A 24,369-nucleotide genomic window follows, 5' to 3' on the forward strand; every position below is an offset into this window, starting at 1 on the left:
AAAATCGGAAAAAGTCCCATAAACAATTATGCACTACCTTAGTTATTTTCATACAAATAATTAATTGACTTGATCTTATAAAGATCTCAAACACATTAATTTATATTAACATAAGATATTAAAAAAAATTACATTATTGGTAAGATATAATATAAATTTACTAAAGTTAAAACGTGAAGATATTTTTCAGTCAGGTGATGTAATTAAATTTGGAGGATTTTTTGAACAATAGGCCAAGTTCGATCACTAACTTGAACTCAAGTACCAAAATTATGTAATATTTTAGAGGGACAGGGCTACACGACAGAGCTAGTTGATAATGAAAGCATGAAACAATGCACAGTAACGTGTTTAACTTAAAAGTGAAGATTATATTGCCATGTAACAATTTTATCTGGATCATGATCTACACATGTTTCCACAACAAGACTATGCTATATACTGGAATGAGCAGCATGACTATCAAGATAAGAGAGAGCCACAGCAGCATGTAAAGCTGATCCTATTGGAAGAGCTTCCTCGTCGATGTTAAAGTAAGGAGAATGAAGTGACCAGTCTGATCTCAGCGTTTCATTCTTTGTTCCGATGACAAACATGGCAGCTGGCATTTTCTGAGCATAGAAGCTAAAGTCCTCGCCACCCATAGTAACCGGAAAGATCTCTACATTCTGTTTCCCAAGTAATATCTCTGCAACTTCTTTGCCATGTTCATATAGCGATTCATCGTTCTCCATCACCGGGTAAGGCAGAGGTGTCTCCTTCTTGAAGTCCACTACAGCTTTACATAAATGCACTGCTGCTTGAATCTCTATTATCTGTCGGGTGTTTTTTTTATTTGAAAGACTAGGAATTACAACGATTAATACTCCGTAAATACAGGAAGATTATCAATATCTTGTGTGTGTGCCAGGAATAATAATCGTTTGATGGCTTATGATTATGTAAGAGGTTAAAAAATAATAACTGTGGCAGTTGTTGAAAATGAGGAGATGATAATAACAATAGAAAATTGTTTATTGCACAGAACAGAAAATTTTACATGCACATTACCTCTTTAATACGTTCCTGCGTGTAAGAAAGACCTTCAGCACTCAAGCTTCTGTAAGATCCTCCAAATTTGACGGTCTCTGGAATTACATTTGGGCCTTTCCCTCCCTCAATGAACCCAACTGTCACAACCTAAAGGAATTTAAATTAGCTTTGAATGCACTGCATCCAAAAACTGAATCATCTTAGAATTTTAGGAAATGCTGTAGATATATTTTTGGGGTTAACAATTACAATCCAACCACGGAGGATGCATAAAACCTGAATGGAAGTGACATGTCTGAATAGTTAGATGCTCAAGACATATTAGATTGTAACCATAGTAGAGTCAACTTGGAAGGTTCTTCTTTATTATGATGAATGGTCATATAGAAGCATAGAGATTTTTCAGTTATGCTACGTGAAAAGGTAATAATAGGAGATTACTCTGGCCTCCAGAGGATCTGCTTCTCGAGATACAATCTGTTGAAGAGCTACAACTGCCAACGATGCTGCAACAAGTGGATCTCTGGCTTGGTGTGGGCTCGAAGCATGCCCTCCCTTGCCATGAATTGTGGCTGTAAACAGGCCTGACCCAGCAAGCATTGGCCCTGCCCTCGAAGCAATGGTTCCAGTTGGTAGTGACGGTATAACATGTAGACCAAAGATGGCACTGATGTCGTCAAGAGCACTGTGTTGCAACATATGATAGGCGCCAGCATATCCCTCCTCGCCTGGCTGGAAAACAAGCTTCACAGTTCCCTTTTAAGAATGTGCAGCTCATTAGGAAGAGAATCAACAAAAAAAGTGCAGATGCCTTGCATCAGAATTCTTAATGCAATTGAGTATGATACCTTAAATGTGTCCTTCCTAGATTGAAGCAACTTAGCTGCTCCAAGCAACATAGCAACATGTGAATCATGGCCACATGCATGCATCTTTCCATCAACTTTGCTCCTATACCCCACGTCAACGAGTTCCTTCCACATAGTAATGGCAACTTTAAAGCAAAATTGAAATTAATTTAGACCGTAACAGTTTGCTACAAGGTCTCTTAATCTACTAAACAGAGACCAGCATTGCGATATTGGAGTGAAGTACAATAAAACTAAGAATTAATGCCCGGAAAGAAAAACATTGGCGGTGTTTAGATTAGCTTATAGTATTCACTTACAGCCAAAATAAGTACCTAAAGTTCATCTAAGCAGTAGTATGTGTGTTTAGAGTTTGGTCAACCATCACAACACAATACACAGGTGAGCTGACTACAAAGTACAAAATCATGATTCATTTCACTAAAGTGACAGCAAGATAACTCGGACCCTACCTCAAAGTTCTTCACACCAAAATTAACTAATACTTATACAATTAATTAAACAAACAATAACACACTCATATAAATATATTACCTGTATAGGGAGAGCATCCATATCAGCACGAAGAGCAAAAACAGGCGAGTCCCCGGAACCAATAGAAGCTACAACCCCAGTCTTAGCCACTGGCCAAACATAGTCAATACCAAGCGAGTCTAATTCAGACCTGATCAGTTTACTTGTCCTGTGCTCCTCAAATCCCAATTCAGGGTACTCATGGATCTGCCGTCTGATCCATCTAACATACTCCAAGAAATGAGGCTCTTTGGCTGATTCAAGAAGCTCTTTGCCTAGAGGCCCAACTATTTCTGAGTCCAATAATGAGGTGGATAGTTGAAGAAGAGAAATGGATAATAGTAAGATGATGAATGAAGTCATTTCTTTATTACGATTATGATGAAGAAACCCAAGTTGAAACTTGAAAGTGTAAAGTGTGTGTGTGTACATTGAACTAGTTGTGGTAGTTTGAGTATTAGGTACAGCTTTTGTCATTTAATTTGAGTATTAGGTACAGCTTTTGTCATTTAAGCGGACACTGCATTTTTATAACGATACGGCTAAAACATTGCCAAAATGAGCAAAAAAGGAAATGGACATTTCTTAACGGGACACCTAATATTTTAGCATATCTCCTTTCAGCGGCATAGTCTATGTACACCTATTTAGAGACTTGGTATAGTTTCATAATTTTTTTTTTAATTTCTTTTTTTAATAAAAGTTTAAATATTAACTTTTTTTTCAGATTTTTTTAAAAAAAAATATTATGAAAATATATTTTAAATGAGCATTGAAAAGCGTGCCGAAAAATAACGTAAATAATCCACTTGGACGGAGGGAGTAGCTTTTAAAACCCGTGCAATGCACGGATGCACAATATTTTTTTAATATTATATAATTTTTTAAAAAAATATTTTTAATTGAATTCTTAAAATTGTTAAATAATTTTTTTTTATATTTAATTTTTTTAAATGATATAACTTCATGATAATTCTATTAATACACTTATATATTCATAGTTTTTTTAGATTAATTAAACCTATTTAAGATAATAACCTTGATACCGGGGAAAAATAATATTATTATAGCGATTTTATAGTTTTTTGAGACTAAAAATACAATATCTATGTTATGTCGAAACCTTAACAAAAATATTATTTTAGAGAGATTATTATTTAATCGATAAACTAAAAGAGTTATTTGAGAAACACAATAGTACATATTGAACGATATATTTTTATTCATCATTATATGTGTGTTTTAATAATAATAATAATAATAATAATAATAATGTTTAGTTAAAAATTAATTTTTGGTTCATAACAATAATATACGAATTATGATACATCTCATATTAATTTAATTTATCCCGTGTCATGATTTACATTATTTTATTTTAGCTCGAGGCTATTACTACGACTAAATCCAACTAATTATTTTATTTTAATTCTAATTATTTATGTCCGGATCAATAAGATATTTTTGTTTTAGACCGAATAGTTAGTATATATGATTTTTTTAGTTGTTCGAAGTATATTTTGATTTTAATTTTGTGTCAGTTTGGATCAATTGTATAATATATTTTTTAATCCTAGATGACTAATCTATATTATTTTATTTATCCTAATTCTATTGTATAGTTTTTTTGCCGTATCGGTAATATTTATTATTTTGTTTTAACCGATAATTATATTTAGTTTGCTTAAATTAATTTTAGTCTGAAAATTTAGTTAGAATAATATAGAACTAAATATAAATTATAATTTAAAACTGGCAGAAGAAATTAACTTTAATATTAATTAATAATGATATAGAGTTCGATATGAAATATAATTTATATTGTTAGAGGAGATTGACTATAATATCAATTATAATTGAATTTGACTGATCCACCAACTCACTAATTAGAATTAAGATAATTAACTAAGAGTAATTAAGTAATTTCAGCAAATACCGACTGACTATCAAACTTTTAATATTTCGTATATTATAATATAGTAGAAATACTACAAATATACTTAACAATTTGTGAACTTTTTATAATTTATTTCTTATGCAATTTTTTTATCTGAATCTCAATACCAAATATTTTTTGTTAATTGCTGAGACGATAAAATTGCAAACTAATGGCTAGTTAAAGCAAAGATTGCACTGCAATACCACACCAATGACCTGCATTTCTACGCACATACAACTTTGATGGTATCGACCGGGTACCATATGGTCCGTAAGTTTGAGATTTATTCAAATCAGTGTTCACCCAGGTGTTAGAAAATATGGGTAGTAATGTTATATTATCAAGTTAATTTGAGCCATAACTTGAGCGGATTAATAGTGTGTGAATGCGTTCTCCTCCGAAAGAGTTTTCTGAGATATTTTGAATAAATCACTTAAATGACTAAGAGATGGATGATACATGATCATCCAAACTTAGTCTCTTAATAGTGGAAATTTGTGAAAAAAATAAAAGTCCCAAATTGACTTTGCAAAGTAGCATATATAGCTTTATATAGCAAAATAATTATATAATTTTCAAATGTGTTACTTATATATTGCTCCAACACCTACGTGCGCGTGCAGAGGGATGCAAATCTTGGGTTTTCGAGGACAATCTGAGGCTTGCATAGCCTTCGAGCTTGCCCGCGTGTGTGACGCGCGGACACGAATGTAGCAAAACATTGGCCTAAATAATCACAGACTAGTTTTGCTAAATTTAATTTCCACTGGGTTTGGGGTTTGTAAATTTTTAATTCGTTTTGACTACAGATTATTATAATTGATTTGACGTAATAATAATCCGGTTCAAATACAGATGTGATTTATTAACCGATTGATTAATTAACGCGTTTTAATTAATTACGCGTGGAGTAGCGCACACGTTTGCTCAAGCCTATATAATATTGTATCAGGCCTAGAGTTATTGATTCATTCGATATACAACACACAGCCGCCTCCTAAATACAAACTCTACCCTCTCTGTTCCGGTATTAGTTTCTTACTCCGTTCTATTTCGCCAAAGGTGTTGTTCGCGTAACATCGTTGTCTTCCCGTTTTATCCTGGAAGGCTGACGACTCGCACATACGGTGAGGGTCGTAATAGTTTTAAGGAGACAGTTATACGACAAGAGTCGAGACCTTCATATTCTTTTTGTTTATTTCTGTTATTCGCACACACTTATTATATGTATTAATCACAGATTGTTATAATATCAGAAACCAAAACTAACGCGAATAAATCCTACTCCCAATCGATTCTCAGTTCAATCATCTTCTGCTATTTTAACAACAATCACTACATGTTTACACAATGTTAAAGCTCGCAATTATTAACTGGTGAAGAACCTGTGTGTTGAATTGGCGAATGGCGAAGTCATTTCCGAATAGAAGCATATGCCAATAAATCCAGTTCAAATGGTTTGTGCAACATCAACATTGAAAAGGAAGTGTCGACTACCAACTGCAAAGGACGCGCCTAGCAATGGCATTGTTGTTGCATATAAAATGTGAGCGACATGATTGATTAACCAAACTTTAACAAGGATGTCGGTCAAGACATAAAATCATCTTGATCTAATTAAGATGTCAAATCAATATAATAAACTATGTTAAATAATCTTTCAAACAGATTAGTTGGATGAATGTAACTAATCACAATCAACGAAAAAGCTATGTAATCTTTTGACTAAATACAGTTGGGGCCTTTCGATATAGTGTTGTTCGAGTCCTGGACAGCTCTACTTATCTTGCAGTATGAGAATCTTGGACTGGGCATTTTGAAATATCCAAGCATACTAACATTAAGCTCATGTAAAACTTGATGACTTTTTCTATATGCCACAAGATAATTTTTTTAATAATTATCCACTACCTCCGATTCTAAATTGTTGTCAACATCAACCATGAACGATGGATATATGAAACATCTACTAATGCAATCATATATATTTTGGCTTAAGATCCTTTTTCTTTTCTCTATGTTCATTTATCAGATCCCGGATAACCACCATGGCTTAACTAAAACATCCTCATATGTTGATGTTGTGAATATGTTGTGTACTTAATGATCACTTAAATAAAATGTCTAAGTAGATTTTACTTAGTGAAATAATGTAGCACTCGACGGATAAGAGTTTTAGTCCCGACGGATAACTCATTATAGTCCCGACGGATGATTAACTTATTATCCATCGAGTGAGTAGCTTATGTAATAATAAGTTTGTAGCACAGTGTTGTATGCACCTTTGTATAGAATCTGTAGTAGCATATAAATCATGTTGACTTTAACTAGATATGCAGAATAGGTTGATTAACTGTACATAAGCAATGTCTTGTAATTCTGTATAAGTGAAATGAAGTCAAGTGCCAAAATGGCTACCAACAGATGATTAACAAAGCTTCGACGGATGACCAAAATAGCTACCAACGGATGCTTAACAAAGCTTGGACGGATGATCAAATGACTATCAACGAATGTTTAACATAGCAGTCGACGGATGATCAATTAAGTCATCGACGGATAATCAATTAAGTCATCGACGGATGATCTGAAAGTCGACGGATGATCGTATCAAGATTCAAACATCAGTTGAACAGTGAAAGCTGACACACAGCCGTTGAGTTGGATACAAGTACACTGTGGAAGCCCATTAACTGGGTAATAGAGGACAAAAAGCAACAAAGATCAAGACTGTTAGATTTTATATTTGTTCAGTTCTTTTGACTTTGTAATCTTGGTAATATATAAACCAACGGAGTAGCAAATAGAAAAATAACTGAGATAGCTAAGAAACAACAACAGAGAAATCTTTGTAAGCACTATCTTTAGCATTTCCTATGTTCTTAGCAGTTCTATTTTTGTAAGCAGCTGTGAGCATTTCTGCACACAGAGTCCTCTCGATATATTAAATATATCTCTGGTGGAATTGTTTAAATCCACCAGAAAGTTTTTAAAGACTCTTGTTTTTAATTACTTATGTTTTGATTCATTCAAGTTTACATTCCGCATTGTGCTAATCAAAACAAATATATCCATAATCGAGTTGAACATTTTTATTTCAAGAAAAAGGTTCAAGAATTCCATTCAACCCCCCTTCTGTAATTCTTGCTATATTGTTAAAGGACTAACAATTGGTATCAGAGCAAGCTCTTAATCTACAAAGAGTTTGAAGATCAAAACAATTCAGCAAGATGAACCAGAAAGATGTTGGAGTCAAGATTCCTTTTCTTGATAAAGATAATTACCATCATTGGAAGGTAAAGATGCATCTTCATATGCTTTCTCAAGATGAGGCCTATGTGGACTGCATAGAAAGAGGCCCTAATGTTCCTATGAGAGCTGCAACTGGAAATGAACCATCTGTTCCAAAGTCAAGGCATGAATGGTCTGATCCTGATATTGAACAAGTCAGGAAAGATAAAAAGGCCATGAACATTCTGTTCAATGGTGTTGATGCAGACATGTTTGATAACATCATCAACTGCAAGACTGCCAAGGAAGTGTGATGGTACTGAGCAAGTAAGAGAAAATAAAATGCAGCTCCTGATTCAGCAATATGAGCATTTTCAGAATGAAGAAAGTGAGTCACTCACTGACATTTTTAGTAGATTCCAAAAACTACTAAATGCTCTTAAATTGCATGGAAGAGTCTATCAGACTAAAGACTCCAATCTGAAATTTCTCAGATCTCTTCCAAAGGAATGGAAACCAATGACAGTCTCATTGAGAAACTCACAAGATTATAAGGAGTTTACTTTGGAGAGACTGTATGGCATTCTGAAGACCTATGAGCTTGAGATAGAGCAGGATGAAAGAATGGAGAGAGGAAAAAAGAAAGGAGGATCCATTGCACTAGTGGCTGAAATGGAAAAGGAGAAGGAAGTGAAGATGAAAGCTGTGGAATCAACTTCAAAGGCCTGTGAAAGCAAGGGTAAAGGGCTAGCTGCAGAAAGTGAAGATTCATTGAGTCAAGATGACATGGAGGACATTGATGAGCACCTAGCATTCCTTTCAAGAAGATTTGCCAAGCTCAAGTTCAAGAAGAACTTTGGAGCTGCCAAGCCAAATAGAAACATGGTGGATAAATCAAAATTCAAGTGTTTCAAATGTGGCTTGGCAGGGTTTGCAAATGAGTGTAGAAAGTCAGATTCCAGTAAGAAAAGATTTGAGTCTGTGGATTATAAGCAAAAATACTTTGATATACTCAAACAGAAGGAAAGGGCTTTTATTACACAAGAGAATGACTGGGCAGCTGATGGTTTGGATGAAGATGAGGATGTCAGCTATGTCAATCTAGCCCTTATGGCCAAGTCTGATGAAACAGAGACAAGTTCCTCAAGCAATCAGGTAATCACTACAAACCTTGCACATTTATCTAAAGCTGAGTGTAATGATGCAATAAATGACATGTATACATAATTGTATCATTTGCGTGTTACACTTAAGTCCCTCACTAAAGAAAATGCAAAAATCAAAGAAAACAACTTGTTTTTGAGTGAGAGGAATAATGTGCTTGAGTCTCAGTTTGTTGAATTTGAGAAACTAAAAATTGAGTGTAGAATTGCCAAGGAGGAATTAACTGAGTCCTTGAAAAAGGAAGAAATTTTAAAGAAGCAGCTCGATCGTGAACAAGAGGTGATTAAAGCATGGAAAACATCCAGAGATGTTCATGCTCAAATCACCAAGGTTCAAGGAATTGAGTCTTTTTGTGATGAAGCCTGGAAAAAGAATAAGGAGAAACTAGAACCTATTTTGGTAGATGGATTGCTGACAGATGTAGACTCGACGGATGATGAGAACTATCCGTCGGATAACAAAAAGTGTTATCCGTCGAATGATAAAAATCCTCATCCGTCGGCTGTGAGCAAACCCATTAGCAAAGCCAAATTAACCAAGCTAAATGAAAAGTATGGGTCTGTTTCCAAGAACTTTATTTCAGGAGAGTCAAGTCAAGCCAAAAAAGGGAAGAAGGCTAATGTTGGTCACATGACTGTCAAACAGTTAAGTGACAGACTTGAGAAGATAGAGGTAAAAACAGAGACTAAAAGGAAAAACAATAGGAATGGTAAAGTAGGGATTAACAAACATAATAACTACACACCTGACAAATATGCTCCTAGAAAAATCTGTGTCAAATGTGGTAGTGTAAATCATTTGTCTGTTAATTGCAAATCTGCCATGCCTACTCCCATGTCTGTTCAGCCTCAATTCTCTAACATGAATGCCATGCCTCCCATGCCTGTTAATGTTATGCCTACACAGAACATGAATGCACAGTTTGCTAATATGCCATTTGCACCTAATCCATATTATGCTGCATACAATATGCCTCAAATGCCATTTAGCATGTCTTACTGGAATAACATGTTTGTACCAAGCATGCCATTTCCTGTTAGCCATAACATGCATGATAATTCTGTTGCATCTAGTGGTTTCAAAGGCCCAACCCAAATGACTAAGGAAGAATCTGAAATTCCTAAGTCAAATGAGTTAAGACCTAAGAAACAGAAGAAGAAAGCTAACAAGGCAAGACCCAAGGAAACTTGGGTACCAAAATCAACTTGATTTGATTTTGATGTGTGCAGGAAAACAGAAGGAATCTTTGGTACTTGGATAGTGGTTGTTCAAGACACATGACTGGTGATTCTACCCTGCTCACAGAGTTTGAAGAGAGAGCTGGCCCAAGCATCACTTTTGGAGATGACAGCAAAGGTTATACTGTGGGATATGGCTTGATTTCAATCATCATTGAAGAGGTTGCCTTAGTGGATGGTCTCAAACACAATCTGTTGAGTATTAGCCAGCTTTGTGATAAAGGCAACTCAGTAACCTTCAACAAAGAAACCTGTGTTGTGATTAATAATCAAAATGACAAAGTGGTTCTCACTGGTGTGAGAAGAGGAAATGTGTATCTAGCTGACTTCAACTCAACTAAAGCAGAATCTGTAACTTGTCTTCTTAGTAAAGTAAGTCAAGATGAAAGTTGGCTATGGCACAAGAAGCTATCCCATTTGAACTTCAAGACCATGAATGAGCTGGTTAAGAAAGAGCTAGTTAGAGGCATTTCTATGGTGGAGTTTACAAAGGATGGACTGTGTGATGCCTGCCAAAAAGGGAAGCAGATTAAAGCATCATTCAGGAAGAAACTTGATTCCGCAATTGAAGAGCCTCTACAACTACTTCACATGGATTTGTTTGGACCAGTCAATATATTGTCAATCTCAAAGAAAAGATTTTGCCTAGTAATAGTAGATGATTTCTCAAAGTTCTCTTGGACATATTTCCTAAAGTCCAAAGATGAGGCTAGTGAAATCATCATCAATCACATAAGGCAAGTTAACAATCATCCTGATTTCAAAGTTAGAAGAATCAGGAGTGATAATGGAACTGAGTTCAAGAACTATGTCATGAGAGCATTTTGTGAGGAAAATGGAATCTTGCATGAGGTTTCAGCAGCAAGGACTCCACAACAGAATGAAGTAGTGGAAAGAAAGAATAGATCTCTTATTGAAGCTGCAAGGACAATGCTTGAAGAATCAAAACTACCAACATACTTCTGGGCTGAAGCTGTAAACACTGCATGCTACACTCAGAACATCTCTCTGATTAATCAAGCAAGATGCATGACACCTTATCAATTGTTCAAGAACAAGAAGCCAACTCTGAACTTTCTTCATATCTTTGGCTGTAAATGCTATATTCTGAGAAATCAAACTGATCAAAATGGGAAGTTTGATGTTAAAGCATATGAAGGAATTTTTGTTGGATATGCTGTTGGTAAAGCATATAGAGTCTACAATTTAAGAACCAACATTGTTGTTGAATCTATACATGTTGTGTTTGATGATAAAAAGATTGAAGGACTAATAGATGGAGATTACCAAGAGAGCCTCAAATTCGACAATGTTGAGATGGTCAGTGATGAAAGTGATGATGAGAGTGATCAAGAAATAGTGTCTAAGGATAATGCAGACAAATCTACTACAAATGAAGCTCAAAACTCAACATCCGTCGAGTTACATAACGCTTCATCCGTCGGAAGGCAATCTGTATTATCCTTTGGAAGACAACCTGCATCATCCGTCGGTACTCAAAATTCACCATCCGTCGGGTTATCAAAAGGAGCAGGAAGTCAAGGTAGATCACCCATAGAAAGCACCCCAATCTCAAATCAAAGATCCACAAACTCAGGGGGAGTTTCTAGCAATCAAAACTCAATCACACATCAAGACAACATTGAGGTCTCTTCATCTAGGGCTAATCTACCTCAACCAAGAAAATGGACAAAAGATCACCCCTTTGAACTGATTATTGGTGATGTTTCTTCCAGAGTTCAAACCAGGAGAGCAACTTAAGAAGAATGTCTATATAGTAGCTTCCTGTCTAAGGAAGAACCAAAGAAGGTAGAAGAAGCCTTGTTAGATCCTGATTGGATTTTAGCTATGCAGGAGGAGCTAAACCAATTTGAAAGTAATAAAGTATGGAAGTTGGTACCCAAGCCTACAGGAAAGAATCCAATAGACACCAAATGGGTATTCAGAAACAAGATGGATGAAAATGGCATAGTAGTAAGGAACAAAGCAAGATTGGTTGCTAAAGGCTATTGTCAGCAAGAAGGAATAGATTTTGATGAAACATTTGCTCCTGTTGCAAGACTTGAAGCCATCAGAATCTTCTTAGCCTATGCAGCCCATGCCAATTTCAAGGTCTATCAAATGGATGTCAAAAGTGCCTTTCTGAATGGAGATTTGGAGGAAGAAGTGTATGTAAGTCAACCTCCTGGCTTTGAAGATCCAAATTTCCCAGAGTATGTCTATTATCTACTGAAAGCACTTTATGGACTGAAGCAAGCATCTAGAGCCTGGTATGACACTTTATCAAAGTTCCTTTTGGAAAATCACTTCACAAGAGGTACTGTAGATAAAACTTTATTTTTCAGAAATGTGAATGGCTCTAGCATACTTGTTCAAATTTATGTAGATGATATTATTTTTGGCTCTACAGATGAGAAACTTTGTAAAAAGTTTGCCAAACTGATGCAAAGCAAGTATGAAATGAGTATGATGGGAGAACTAACTTACTTTCTTGGTTTACAAGTTTAGCAAGTTAGTGATGGAATATTCATTAGTCAAACTAAATATATTTTTGATCTTTTAAAGAAGTTTGATCTAATGGATTGCACATCTGCAAAAACTCCCATGGCCACTGCAACTAAGCTTGAACTAAACACTACTGAAAAGTCTGTGGATATTTCAAGTTATAGAGGCATGGTTGGCTCACTTCTGTACTTAACAGCTAGTAGGCCAGATATAATGTTTGCTACATGTTTGTGTGCTAGATTTCAGGCTGATCCTAGAGAGTCTCATTTGATAGCTATTAAGAGAATCTTCAGATATCTCAAAGGAACACCAAACCTTGGCATTTGGTATCCTAGAGATTCTGGCTTTAATCTAACTGGTTATTCAGATGCAGATTATGCAGGTTGTAGAATTGATAGAAAAAGCACAACAGGAACCTGTCAATTTTTAGGAGACAAGCTTGTGTCCTGGTTCAGTAAAAAGCAAAATTCAGTTTCTACTTCTACAGCTGAAGCTGAATATATTGCTGCTGGCAGTTGCTATGCACAGATTTTTTGGATGAAAAATCAATTGCTAGACTATGGTTTGCAAGTTGAAAGGATTCCTATTTTCTGTGACAACACAAGTGCAATTGCCATCACTGAAAATCCAGTGCAACATTCAAGGACAAAGCATATAGACATCAAGTACCATTTCATAAGGGAACATATAATGAATGGTACTGTAGAGTTACATTTTGTTCCAAGTGAGAAGCAACTTGCAGATATTTTTACCAAGCCACTGGATGAATCCACCTTTTCTAGGTTGGTAAGTGAGTTAGGTATGCTTAATTACTCTTGAATTTATCTGAATTATTTTGCAAGTTGAAAAGTAGCCAGAAATTTAACTGATTTTTAGTCTTGGATGAAAATTTTGGCTAAATCGAAATTTGCATCTCGACGGATGACCATTATCCATCGAGTTGAGTCATCCGTCGATATACAAATTGTAAATAAAAATCAATTACTTTTCTGGAGTATTTTAAAGCTCGACGGATATCAACTTATCCTCATCCGTCGAAGTGTCTAAATCTTAACCGTTAATTCCCTGAACATTATACATCGAGTATACTTACAGTTTGTAAGCATTACACGACGGATAATGGGTAGAATTTTTACAGTTTATTTTAAAACGGCTGTTTTAGGCAATTTCTTTTGGGTAATTTACTTCTCTTTATTATTTTTATCCGTTGATTTTGAGTAAAGTATAAAAGCTTATTTCATTCTAATTATTTTCTTTTATCACTCTCAAATTCAACTGTGTTATTTCATTCTCTCTCAAGCAAAAATCCTCTTTCTCTTCAAGCTTTTCTTCTCTAACAATGGCACCCGTAGTAAAGATCATGTCACAGACTGGGTTCATCTATGAGAAGAACAACTTCACTGCTTTGGTCAATAAGGGGATTCAGCAATCTGAAGACTATCATAAGATGATGGACTTCGTGAAAAACTGCAAGTTAAGTTTTGCAATGCTGGAATCACCCACAATTTATTGTGAAGTTGTTGAGGAGATGTGGACAACAACAATCTACAACTCTACTGACAAAACAATCACTCTGACCATCAAATGTAATGATTTCTGTATCAATAGTGTGTAATAAAAGCATGTTTCAAGATTCCTGATGATAATGTAACTGCACCACACACTGACACTGATATTGTCAATATGCTCAATTCCATTCATTATGCACTTCCTACTGCAAAACTAAGTGAAATTAGAAGACTAGGTCTTAGGAAGGAATGGAGTTACTTGTGTGATGTAGTAACTAAAGTCTTTTCTGGAAAAATCAGTAATTTTGATTCTGTGAACATTTCCATGCTTAACATGCTATACATGCTAGTTACAGAAAAATATTACAATTTACTATGCTAGATTTTTTATGCTTTTGGCTAACCATCTATGTCAAGAGATTGAACTTGAGAACCCAAACAACAAATTAGCTTGTTGGGTTCAAGAGAGAAGAATCATTGCAAACTTAAACAGAGCCAACCACCACAAGGATGTGCCAATGTTCTATTTTCCTGTAATGCTGACACCTCAGGTAAGTAAGGTAAGTTCATCCAGACCCTCAACTATTCCAATCTCTTCTATTTCTTTGACTTCAGGCTTAGCTATGGCAACTGTGACAATGACCAAACAGTTGCCTACCAAAGCTGCCAAAACAACTGCAATTTCTAAATCCAAATCAAAGAAAACCCCCTCTGGTATCTCTCAAAAGGTACCGGTTGAAAAACCTACCAAAGCTGCCAAAACAACTGCAATTTCTAAATCCAAATCAAAGAAAACCCCCTCTGGTATCTCTCAAAAGGTACCAGTTGAAAAATCTACCAAAGCCAAAGAGGGGAGTGTGAAGGAGGGTAAGATAGGTGAGGGAAGGGGTGAACATCAAAGAAACCCCAAGGATAAGGTTGGAGAGTTGAGTGAATCCCAGCCTAGCCATACTGCAGTTTCCCAACAAACTGTAGGGCTTAAAAAGGATAAAAGCTCACTTCTAGCTGCATCCTCCCAAAAGGATGTGGCTATTGAACAAAGCTCTCATCCAAGAGCACAGGCCAAGAGGGTTAGGGACACAAGCTCACACCAAACTTACACTAGAAAGAAGAAATCCAAAACATCTGGGGATGCACAGGGCACACACTTAGTGCAAACTGGTGCTAAAGACACAGTCCCTGCACCTTCTCAAATTCAGATTGATGTGGCTCCAATAAATGTGGAGTCACAGCCAAAATCTCTCATAATAGAAGCCACAGAAACACAATACTCACCAACTAACTCACTGGAAGTGGACATGATAAACACTTCAATTCCTGATTCCCCTTCTTTAACTCTGTTGGGGAAGCCAAAATCTAGTGCAAGTGAGCATCATCTTTTAGATGATTTGTTGGCTCACTTGCCAATTCTTTCTGATTCTATTGTGACATCTGTGCCTCAAATAACTTCAATCAACACAGAGTCAACAATAGTTTCTCTTCCTACCTCATTCATTTCTACTCTCTCGATGGATATTGCTCATCCGTCGAGTAGTGATTGTATCCCGACGGATAAGCTTAACAGCAGTTATCCGTCGGATAGCTTTACCACTCACCCGACGGATATCACTTATCCGTCGAGTGTCTCTGCACAACTTCAAACTTCAATAATTTCAAGTGCAGAAGATTTGGTGGTAATACAATCACTCTTAGGACTGAGAGAGGTGAGTGCATTGAGTGAGAGGCTGGGTTGCTCCCAGGCAAAAGGAGAGGAAAAGAGTAAATCTCAGCAATCCATTCATTAAGGATTGGCAAAAGTGAGTGAGAGGAGTCCCACCTTAGTAGGTGAAGGTGAGGGTGTGAGGGTGGGGAGCCAGGGTGAGACCCTGATGCAACAAAAGAGAGAATATGAGAGAAAGGCAGGTACTGGAGAAATAAGGATGGAACCAGCCATTGCTAGTGAGTCAATGATTGTGGATGATGCTGAAAAGGAAAGACAATTTCAGCAACATTACAAAGCTGTAATTGATAACATTTTCTTGGATGCTGAAATTTTTACTCACCCTGTTTCAGCCTATCAACTGTTGGCTGCTCAGGGCAATGTGGAGGTAGAGCAGACTTTGAATTTAGTGCACACCACAGAATCTCTTCAAAGAGATAAAGCTGCTGTGAACAGAATGCCTTCTCAAGTTGGAGAGCCATCTGAAGAATTTGGAGTAAATTATGATGATGATGACTCTGGTTTTTTGGATGGAAGCATGAAATTAGGGGGAGCTGAAGGCCCAAGTTCTGCTTTCAGTTTACCTAAATGGGCATGGGCAAAGGAATTTTCACCAGGGCAATTTGAGGTGTCTTTGGTAAAACAAGTAATAGCTATTCAGCAGGCCCTTCAGGAAGCTTCAGATGCTGGTACCAAGGCTGTTCTTCAAGCTCACCTAGACTATTTACATTTAATGAAGATCCAACACTCAAGATAGAATCTCAGTGTGGATGAATTGAAAAAGGAGATAGCTGACTTAAAGACATATAACTCTGAGAAGCTGGATTCAATAATGCCATATGGTACCATGCATGATCTATTACTAAGATTGAGGAGAGAATCAGATTCTGACAAGAAAATAGCCAAGCTGGAGAACAGAGTTCAGGTTATTGAGAATTCAGTGGCTCTACTTCTTCAAAATCAACAGACTCAGACAAATCTTCTAATGCAACTGGCTAAAGCACAAGGCCTAACTCCTCCACTTGATGATAACAAAAAGGGGGAGAGAGAATCAAGTAAGGGGGAGAAAGGACCAACTGAGGGGGAGAAACTTCTAGTTCAAATCAGCAAAGTAATTGTACCTTCAATTACTATCTCCAAGCCACCAGTTGCAGATGGTATAGATCTTATAAATGTAGCAGCAGCAAATTTGAAAGATGCTGATAAAGGAGAGTTGACTCTGATCAACTGGAAAAAGATTGATGAGGAAATACAGAAAAAGTTTCAATTAGTCAAGGAACCAGATCAGTCAGCCATCCATCACTCTCATGTCAAGCCAATCAATGTGAATGAGATGAGCATGAACTATCTGGAGAAAGGACAATCTTCCTGCATCAAGACTACAAAGGATGAGATAATTCTTAAACCAAGGGCAAACTATCCAAAGTTATCTTTGAAGAACCTTATGGATTCTGTGTATGAGACACCCAAGCCTGATGAAAAGAAGCTTCTGTTAAGATCTATTCTCCTCTACAAAGATCCAGCTGATTCAGCCTCAAGAAAGAGAATTACAAAGATATTCAGAAATGGGAAGGAAATTTGTGTGGTAGCTGGACATCCACAATTTATTCATGCAAAGGAAGAAGAAAAAGCCAGATTGAAGCAGGAAAAGAGGCAAGCTACTCTAGATGCAAAGAAGTCTAAACAAAAGAAAGAACAGTTTGTTATCTTGGCCAAGCTACAGGCTGTGAATTCTTCTCAACAAATTCCCTCTCAACCATCTCAAGCTATTGAATCAGAGAAGAAGATTGAAAACAGAAGAAATCCCCAAGAAAGAAAGAACTGGCTAAAAGAACAAAAAGAAAGTTGGATGTTGTTGACAAGGAATTGGAAGATCAATTTCCAAAGGAATCCACTCAAGCTGAAACTCAAGCATCAAAGCCCTCTGTGGTGTTTGAAGACATAAGGGTGGTGGACCCCTACAGGAACATACATGGAGAGACTATTGTGCCAAAGGATGAACCAATAGAGTGGGATAAATTACCAATTCCTGACTTCAACTTGCCAATTCTTACTAAGCCAAGAAGGACAAAATCAAGGGCAGTCAAGAAAGTGAAGCTGTCACCTCTCAAATCCAAGTCAGCAGTCAAAGCTCAACCCAAGGTCAACAGGGGAGACTACTTGTACTTGTGTAACATCAAAGAATTCTCAGATCTAAACCTTTATCTGGAAGAGCTGGATGAGGTAAGGGCAATTGATGCATACAGAAACCTACCTGAAAGGTTGGTGTTCAAGTACAAAGGGGGAAGGAAGATCCAGTGGCCTCTTCACAGGATACTTCAAGAAAGCCAAGCTGTGTTGATCAAAGTCTATTCATCCTTCAAAAAAAACTTTGGGTTCAATATAACTGCAAGAAGATTAGTATTGAAGAAGATTGAAGAGCTAAGGAGTGTTAGAGCCAAAGATGCACTACCCAAAACTCTTATCATCCCATACACAGGGAGAAGAGTGCATCTAAGGCCCTACTGGCTGATGGAATTCATGGATGACAAGGGTGTGAGAAGATTCTTCAGATTAGAAGACCAATTGAGTATCTCTAGCAATGAGACTCTCTTGGAAATGCAAGAAATGTTAGATCTCTCAGAATCTGATGAATTAGAATTCCACAGACAGCTCCAGAATCAAATTGAAGAAAACAACAGAAAGCTTGGAAGAAGATCCAGACCTTCAAGAATCTAGAAAAATCTGCTCAGACTAGAGGAGCATCTTGAACTGACTGTGAGCCAAACCTTGTACATTTTTTTTAAATTGAAGCACTTTCAGTTTTATCTACTTATCTTTAAAGATATATGTTTAGGATGTTTTGTGATCATCGAGTGTCTCTTAATTTATGGCTACAATTCCAGTAGACATAAATTGGGGGAGATTGTTATGAATATGTTGTGTACTTAATGATCACTTAAACAAAATGTCTAAGTAGATTTTACTTAGTGAAATAATGTAGCACTCGACGGATAAGAGTTTTAGTCCCGACGGATAACTCATTATAGTCTTGACGGATGATTAACTTATTATCCATCGAGTGAGTAGCTTATGTAATAATAAGTTTGTAGCACAGTGTTGTATGCACCTTTGTATAGAATCTGTAGTAGCATATAAGTCATGTTGACTTTAACTAGATTTGCAGAATAGGTTGATTAACTGTACAAAAGCAATGTCTTGTAATTCTGTATAAGTGAAATGAAGTCAAGTGCCAAAATGGCTACCAACGGATGATTAACAAAGCTTCGACGGATGACCAAAATAGCTACCAACGGATGCTTAACAAAGCTTCGACGGATGATCAAATGACTATCAACGGATATTTAACATAGCAGTCGACGGATGATCAATTAAGTCATCGACGAATAATCAATTAAGTCATCGACGGATGATCTGAAAGTTGACGGATGATCATATCAAGATTCAAACATCAGTTGAACAGTGAAAGCTGACACACAACCATTGAGTTGGATACAAGTACACTGTGGAAGCCCATTAACTAGGTAATAGAGGACAAAAAGCAGCAAAGATCAAGACTGTTAGATTTTATATTTGTTCAGTTCTTTTGACTTTGTAATCTTGGTAATATATAAACCAAGAGAGTAGCAAATAGAAAAATAACTGAGATAGCTAAGAAACAATAACAGAGAAATCTTTGTAAGCATTATCTTTAGCATTTCCTGTGTTCTTAGCAGTTCTATTTTTGTAAGCAGCTGTGAGCATTTCTGCACACAGAGTCCTCTCGATATATTAAATATATCTCTGGTGGAATTGTTTAAATCCACCAGAAAGTTTTTAAAGACTCTTGTTTTTAATTACTTATATTTTGATTCATTCAAGTTTACATTCCGCATTGTGCTAATCAAAACAAATATATCCATAATCGAGTTGAACATTTTTATTTCAAGAAAAAGGTTCAAGAATTCCATTCAACCCCCCTTCTGTAATTCTTGCTATATTGTTAAGGGACTAACAGTTGACATGGTCTCACTTTTAGCATATTGGGACAACAATATATATCTCTGAATGTGCATATAATGATAAACGTTAATTCAACAAATAAACATCCATGTACACAACCTTAAAACCTACTTATAAACAGAAAAGGATTATAGGAGTAACGAGTCGTCTTCATATCATAAATCCAAACCTCAGCAATAATGCACGAATTGTCAACTAAATGACGAATATGGAGGGAAAGCACAACAATTTGTAATAACAATGACTAAGTAAGAACACTGTCTAATATATATAGTAGAACATTGATCAACAAATGAACACCCATCTCATCTAGTTTGAAGGTGTAATTCAAAACAAACAAATTATCTAATTAATTAAAGTTTAATTTAATGAAACATGCTTGAGATTCAATGGACATACTTTTGTATCCAAACCAAGAATGAGCAAAATTTATGTTTCTAGTAATAAAAGGCAAAATAAGTAATTCATGTAATTTGAGGTGATTGAATAGCAACGGACTATCCATGAAGGCAAATGACATGCTAAAATCTTCTTATATATTGAAACACAATTTTTGGAATGGACGAAAAAAATAAAATAAATATTGATATTAAAGTTAAAATTATGCTTTGTACTTTGAAATTATGTGACTGTCTTTTTAAGCTCTAGAAAATCACGTTGTTTATAAATCTATTATATTAGATAAGGTCGTAAACACAATCTCCTAACAAAAAAGCGGAACACCTCAACACCTCCCAATTCAAATAGTAAAATAATAGCTCATAATTTATTGCACTAAAGTGACTCACAATAAGGTAAGTCTAGACAAATTAACGATCTCAACATCAAGCAACAAAAATAAAACTACCATTATTCAAAAAGTCCCGACATTACAAAACTTAATAGATCCAAAACTCGAACTCATCTTAGTCAATACCCCGGGCAGCTCCACCGAAGCCACCACCAGCATGGTAAGGCATAACAACAACTCGAGCCAGTTTTGATAGGCCATAATACAGTTCGGCCCAAATATGAACCCCAAGATGTTGCAATTCCAGAGTGCTGGTGGACCCAGGACGTTGTGACCCCAGAAAGCTATTGGACCTCAAGACATCTTGTCACTTCAGGATATTCCCTCCTATCATGACTCGCATGTTCCCACACTTGGGTCCAGGTGCCTCAACTCCAAAACCTTCCAACGATCAGAATCCAAGGTACCAACCCCTAAATCATAATTGGAAGCCTATAAAAGGTTCCCAAAAAAGGGGTTTGGGGTGACATTTAATATTCACACACACCTATACACACACCACATATATTTGAGTAATTCATATTTTACCTTTCTTCTCCAAAATCCCATATAATTCTCAAGCCGAAGGTTCCGCGGGGCCGCCACCCCACTCCGTTTTCTGTTTTGCAGGAGTCCAACCTACGGCTAAGCCTCTATTTTCTCACATCCCTGCATTAATAATGTCTAAATCCAGGTGGGCCTAGGAGAGAATCCAAGGTAAAATTTGGAGTTATCATCGGTGCTAGAGGGAGGGGTCAAACACCCAATTTTGTGGTGGTGATACTTTTATACGATCTACTCCGTCCAGGAACACAAAATCATTAATTTCAGTAAAATCCACACTCCGGGGTCAAAAACTAAAGTTTATTATTTCTTTTAAGTAAATCAAGGTACCCAACCTTGTACTTGTGAAGAACCAAAATTAAAAGGCTTTTCAAGTCACTCCGGAATCCAACCTACATCGCACTCCGGAATCCAAGGAGAATCGTAGCCCAAACTCAGGGGTCAAAAGATAAAGTTAAAAATTTTCTTCTAAGTAAATCAAGGTACCCAATCATAGACTTGTGAGGAACCAATATCAAAAGACTTTCCAAGTCACTCAGGAGTCCAACCTGCATCGCACTCCGAACTCCGGAGTCCAACGAGGATCACACTCCAGATTTCGGAGTCCAACGAGGATTGCACCCTAGACTCCGGGGTCCAAAAAAAAGTTCAAAAATTTCTTCGAAGTAAATCAAGATACCCAATCTTGTACTTGTGAAGAACCAATATCAAAAGGCTTTCCAAGTCACTCAGGAGTCCAACCTACTTCACTCTCCGAACTCCGGAGTCCAACGAGGATCGCACTCTAGATTCCGGAGTCCAACGATGATTGCACCCCAGACTTCGGGGTCAAAAAAATTAAAAAATAAATCTGGAAATTATATTCTAAGTAAATCAAGGTACCTCACCTTGGACTTGTGAAGAACCAAAATCAAAAGGCTTTCCCAGTCACTCCGGAGTCCAACCTACATCGCATTCCGGAATCCAATCCCACCCTAGACTCCAGGGTCAAAAAATAAAGTTAAAATATTTCTCTGAAGTAAATCAAGGTAACCAACCTTGAAATTTTGAAGAACCAATATCAAAAGGCTTTTCAAGTCACTCGGGAGTCCAACCTACATCGCACTCTGGACTCCGGAGTTTAACGAGGATCGCACTCCAGATTCTGGAGTGCAACGATGATTGCACCCCAGACTCCGGGGTGAAAACTAAAGTTTAAAATTTTCTTTTAAAAAGAACAAGGTACCCAACCTTAGAATTGTGAAGAACCAAAATCAGAACATTTTCCAAGACACTCTGGAGTCCAACCTACATCACACTCTAGAATCCAACGAGGATCGCACCCCAGACTCCGGGGTCAAAAAAAGTTAAAAATTTTATTCGAAGTAAATAAAGGTACCTAACCATGGACTTGTAAAGAACCAATATCAAAAGGCTTTTCAAGTCACTTAGGAGTCCAACCTACATCGCTCTCCAGACTCCGGAGTCCAACCAGGATCGCACTCCAGATTCCGAAGTCCGATGATGATTGCACCCCAGACTCCAAGGTCAAAAAGAATAAAAATATAGATAAAAATCTTCTTCTAAGTAAATCAAGGTACCTCGCCTTGGACTTGTGAAGAACCAAAATCAAAAGGCTTTCTCGGTCACTCCAGAGTCCAACCTATATCGCACTCCGGAATTCAACATGGATCGCACCCCAGACTCCGGGGTCAAAAAATAAAGTTAAAAATTTTATTCAAAGTAAATCAAGGTACCCAATCTTGGACTTGTGAAGAACCAATATCAAAAGGCTTTTCAAGTAACTCAGTAGTCCAACCTACATCGCTCTCCAGTCTGCGGAGTCCAACGAGGATCATACTCCTGATTCCGGAGTCCAACAATAATTGCATCCCTGACTCCGGGGTCAAAAAAATAAATAGTTGTAAATTTTCTTCTAAGTAAATCAAGGTACCCGTGCCTCACCTTGGACTTGTGGAGAACCAAAATCAAAGGGCTTTTCAAGTCACTCCAGAGTCCAATCTACATCGCACTCTGGAATTCAGCGAGGATCGCACCCCAGACTCCGGGGTCAAATATGAAAGTGAAAAAATTTGTTCGAAGTAAATCATGGTACCCAACCTCAAGGAATCCAACCTTAGACTTATGAGTCAACTCCGGAGTCCAATATACATTACACCCCGGAGTTTGGGGGCTACAAATCGAAGAGAAATCCAAAATTTTCCTTCTAAGTAAATCAAGGAAACAACAACAATTTCATCACTACTCCCCCATCCGGAAACCTGCATAAGGGAGTGGGAGGAAAATGACAGGCCATACTACAATTCGGTCCAAATATGACTCCAAAAGCCCAAGAGAAATGAGTACAGATTCAGTATGGACCATTTGACACCACATGGCAGTAGAACCCCGAACGTTGTGACTTTAGAGCGCTAGTGGACCCAGGACGTTGTGACCCCAGAAAGCTAGTGGACCCCAAGACCCCTTGTCACTTCAGGATATTCCCTCCTACCGTGGCTCGCATGTTCTCACACTTAGGTCCCCACAGGACGTCGCACACCAGGCACACCCCATCGCGCTCCAGGCCTACGCCAATCCCATTTCGGCACACTCCAATGATAGAGAGGACTTGGACACGTGTTCCAATCAGGGACGTCCAGGTTCCTCGACTCTAGAACCTTTCAACGATCAGGATCCAATGTACAAACCCTTAAATACTAATTGAAAGCCTATAAAAGGCTCCCAAAAAGGGGGTTTGGGGCGACATTCATTATTCACCTACACACCTACACACACCACATATATTTGAGTAATTCCTATTTTATCCTTCTTCTACAAAATTCCATCTCATTCTCACGTTAGAGGTGCCGCGGGGCCGCCACCCCCCTCTGGTTCTGTTTTGCAGGAGCCCCACCTAACTAAGCCTCTACTATCTCACATTCCTGCATTAATGGAGTCCGAATTTGGGTGGGCTTAGGAGAGGATACAGAGTAAAATTTGGAGTTATCATGTTCTACCTTAAGCACAATCCCTGAAAGATCACTCTTTGTTTTTTTTTATTTGTGTGCTTATTCCGCCGATAAATGAAATGGTGTTTTTTGGGTATTTTGAGTTTTGAAGATGACGCCTACATAATTATTTTATGTTCTTTTAAATTAATCACAACAAATATATTCCTCTTTTTTAAATACGTGACTTTTTTTTAAATAATTCCATCCTATGTAAAATATTTCATTTTCCAACGAGAAGATAAACAATGAAACTTTTTGAAATATATTTATCAAAATATGAAATAAAAACGAAAATTATTTTTAATTTTAAGGAGTTTAAATAAATATCGTAATTTCTCAATTTATG

General features: G+C 37.0%; 1 protein-coding gene across 1 annotated transcript; it reads right to left on the reverse strand.

Annotated features, from left to right (window-relative positions):
- Positions 1-350: 350 nt before the first annotated feature.
- Positions 351-2,898, reverse strand: LOC141693335 (IAA-amino acid hydrolase ILR1-like). Its single transcript, XM_074498403.1, has 5 exons — positions 2,436-2,898; positions 1,881-2,006; positions 1,474-1,788; positions 1,051-1,179; positions 351-815 (listed from the first exon to the last, which is right to left on the reverse strand). Exons 1-5 carry the CDS (start codon positions 2,889-2,891, stop codon positions 435-437), a joined length of 1,407 nt encoding a protein of 468 aa, XP_074354504.1. The 5' UTR covers positions 2,892-2,898; the 3' UTR covers positions 351-434.
- Between the last annotated feature and the right edge of the window lie 21,471 nt (positions 2,899-24,369).

The sequence above is a fragment of the Apium graveolens genome, chromosome 10 (genome assembly GCF_009905375.1).
Source record: "Apium graveolens cultivar Ventura chromosome 10, ASM990537v1, whole genome shotgun sequence".
NCBI classification, from domain to species: Eukaryota; Viridiplantae; Streptophyta; class Magnoliopsida; order Apiales; family Apiaceae; genus Apium; species Apium graveolens.

Coding starts and splice junctions, on each gene's coding strand:
- LOC141693335 (XM_074498403.1), bottom strand. CDS start 2,891: ATGACAAAAGCTGTACCTAATACTCAAACTACCACAACTAGTTCAATG. Junction 2,007..2,435: donor TGGATGCTCTCCCTATACAG/GTAATATATTTA, acceptor ACTATGTGGAAG/GAACTCGTTGACGTGGGGTA. Junction 816..1,050: donor CGCAGGAACGTATTAAAGAG/GTAATGTGCATG, acceptor AACACCCGACAG/ATAATAGAGATTCAAGCAGC.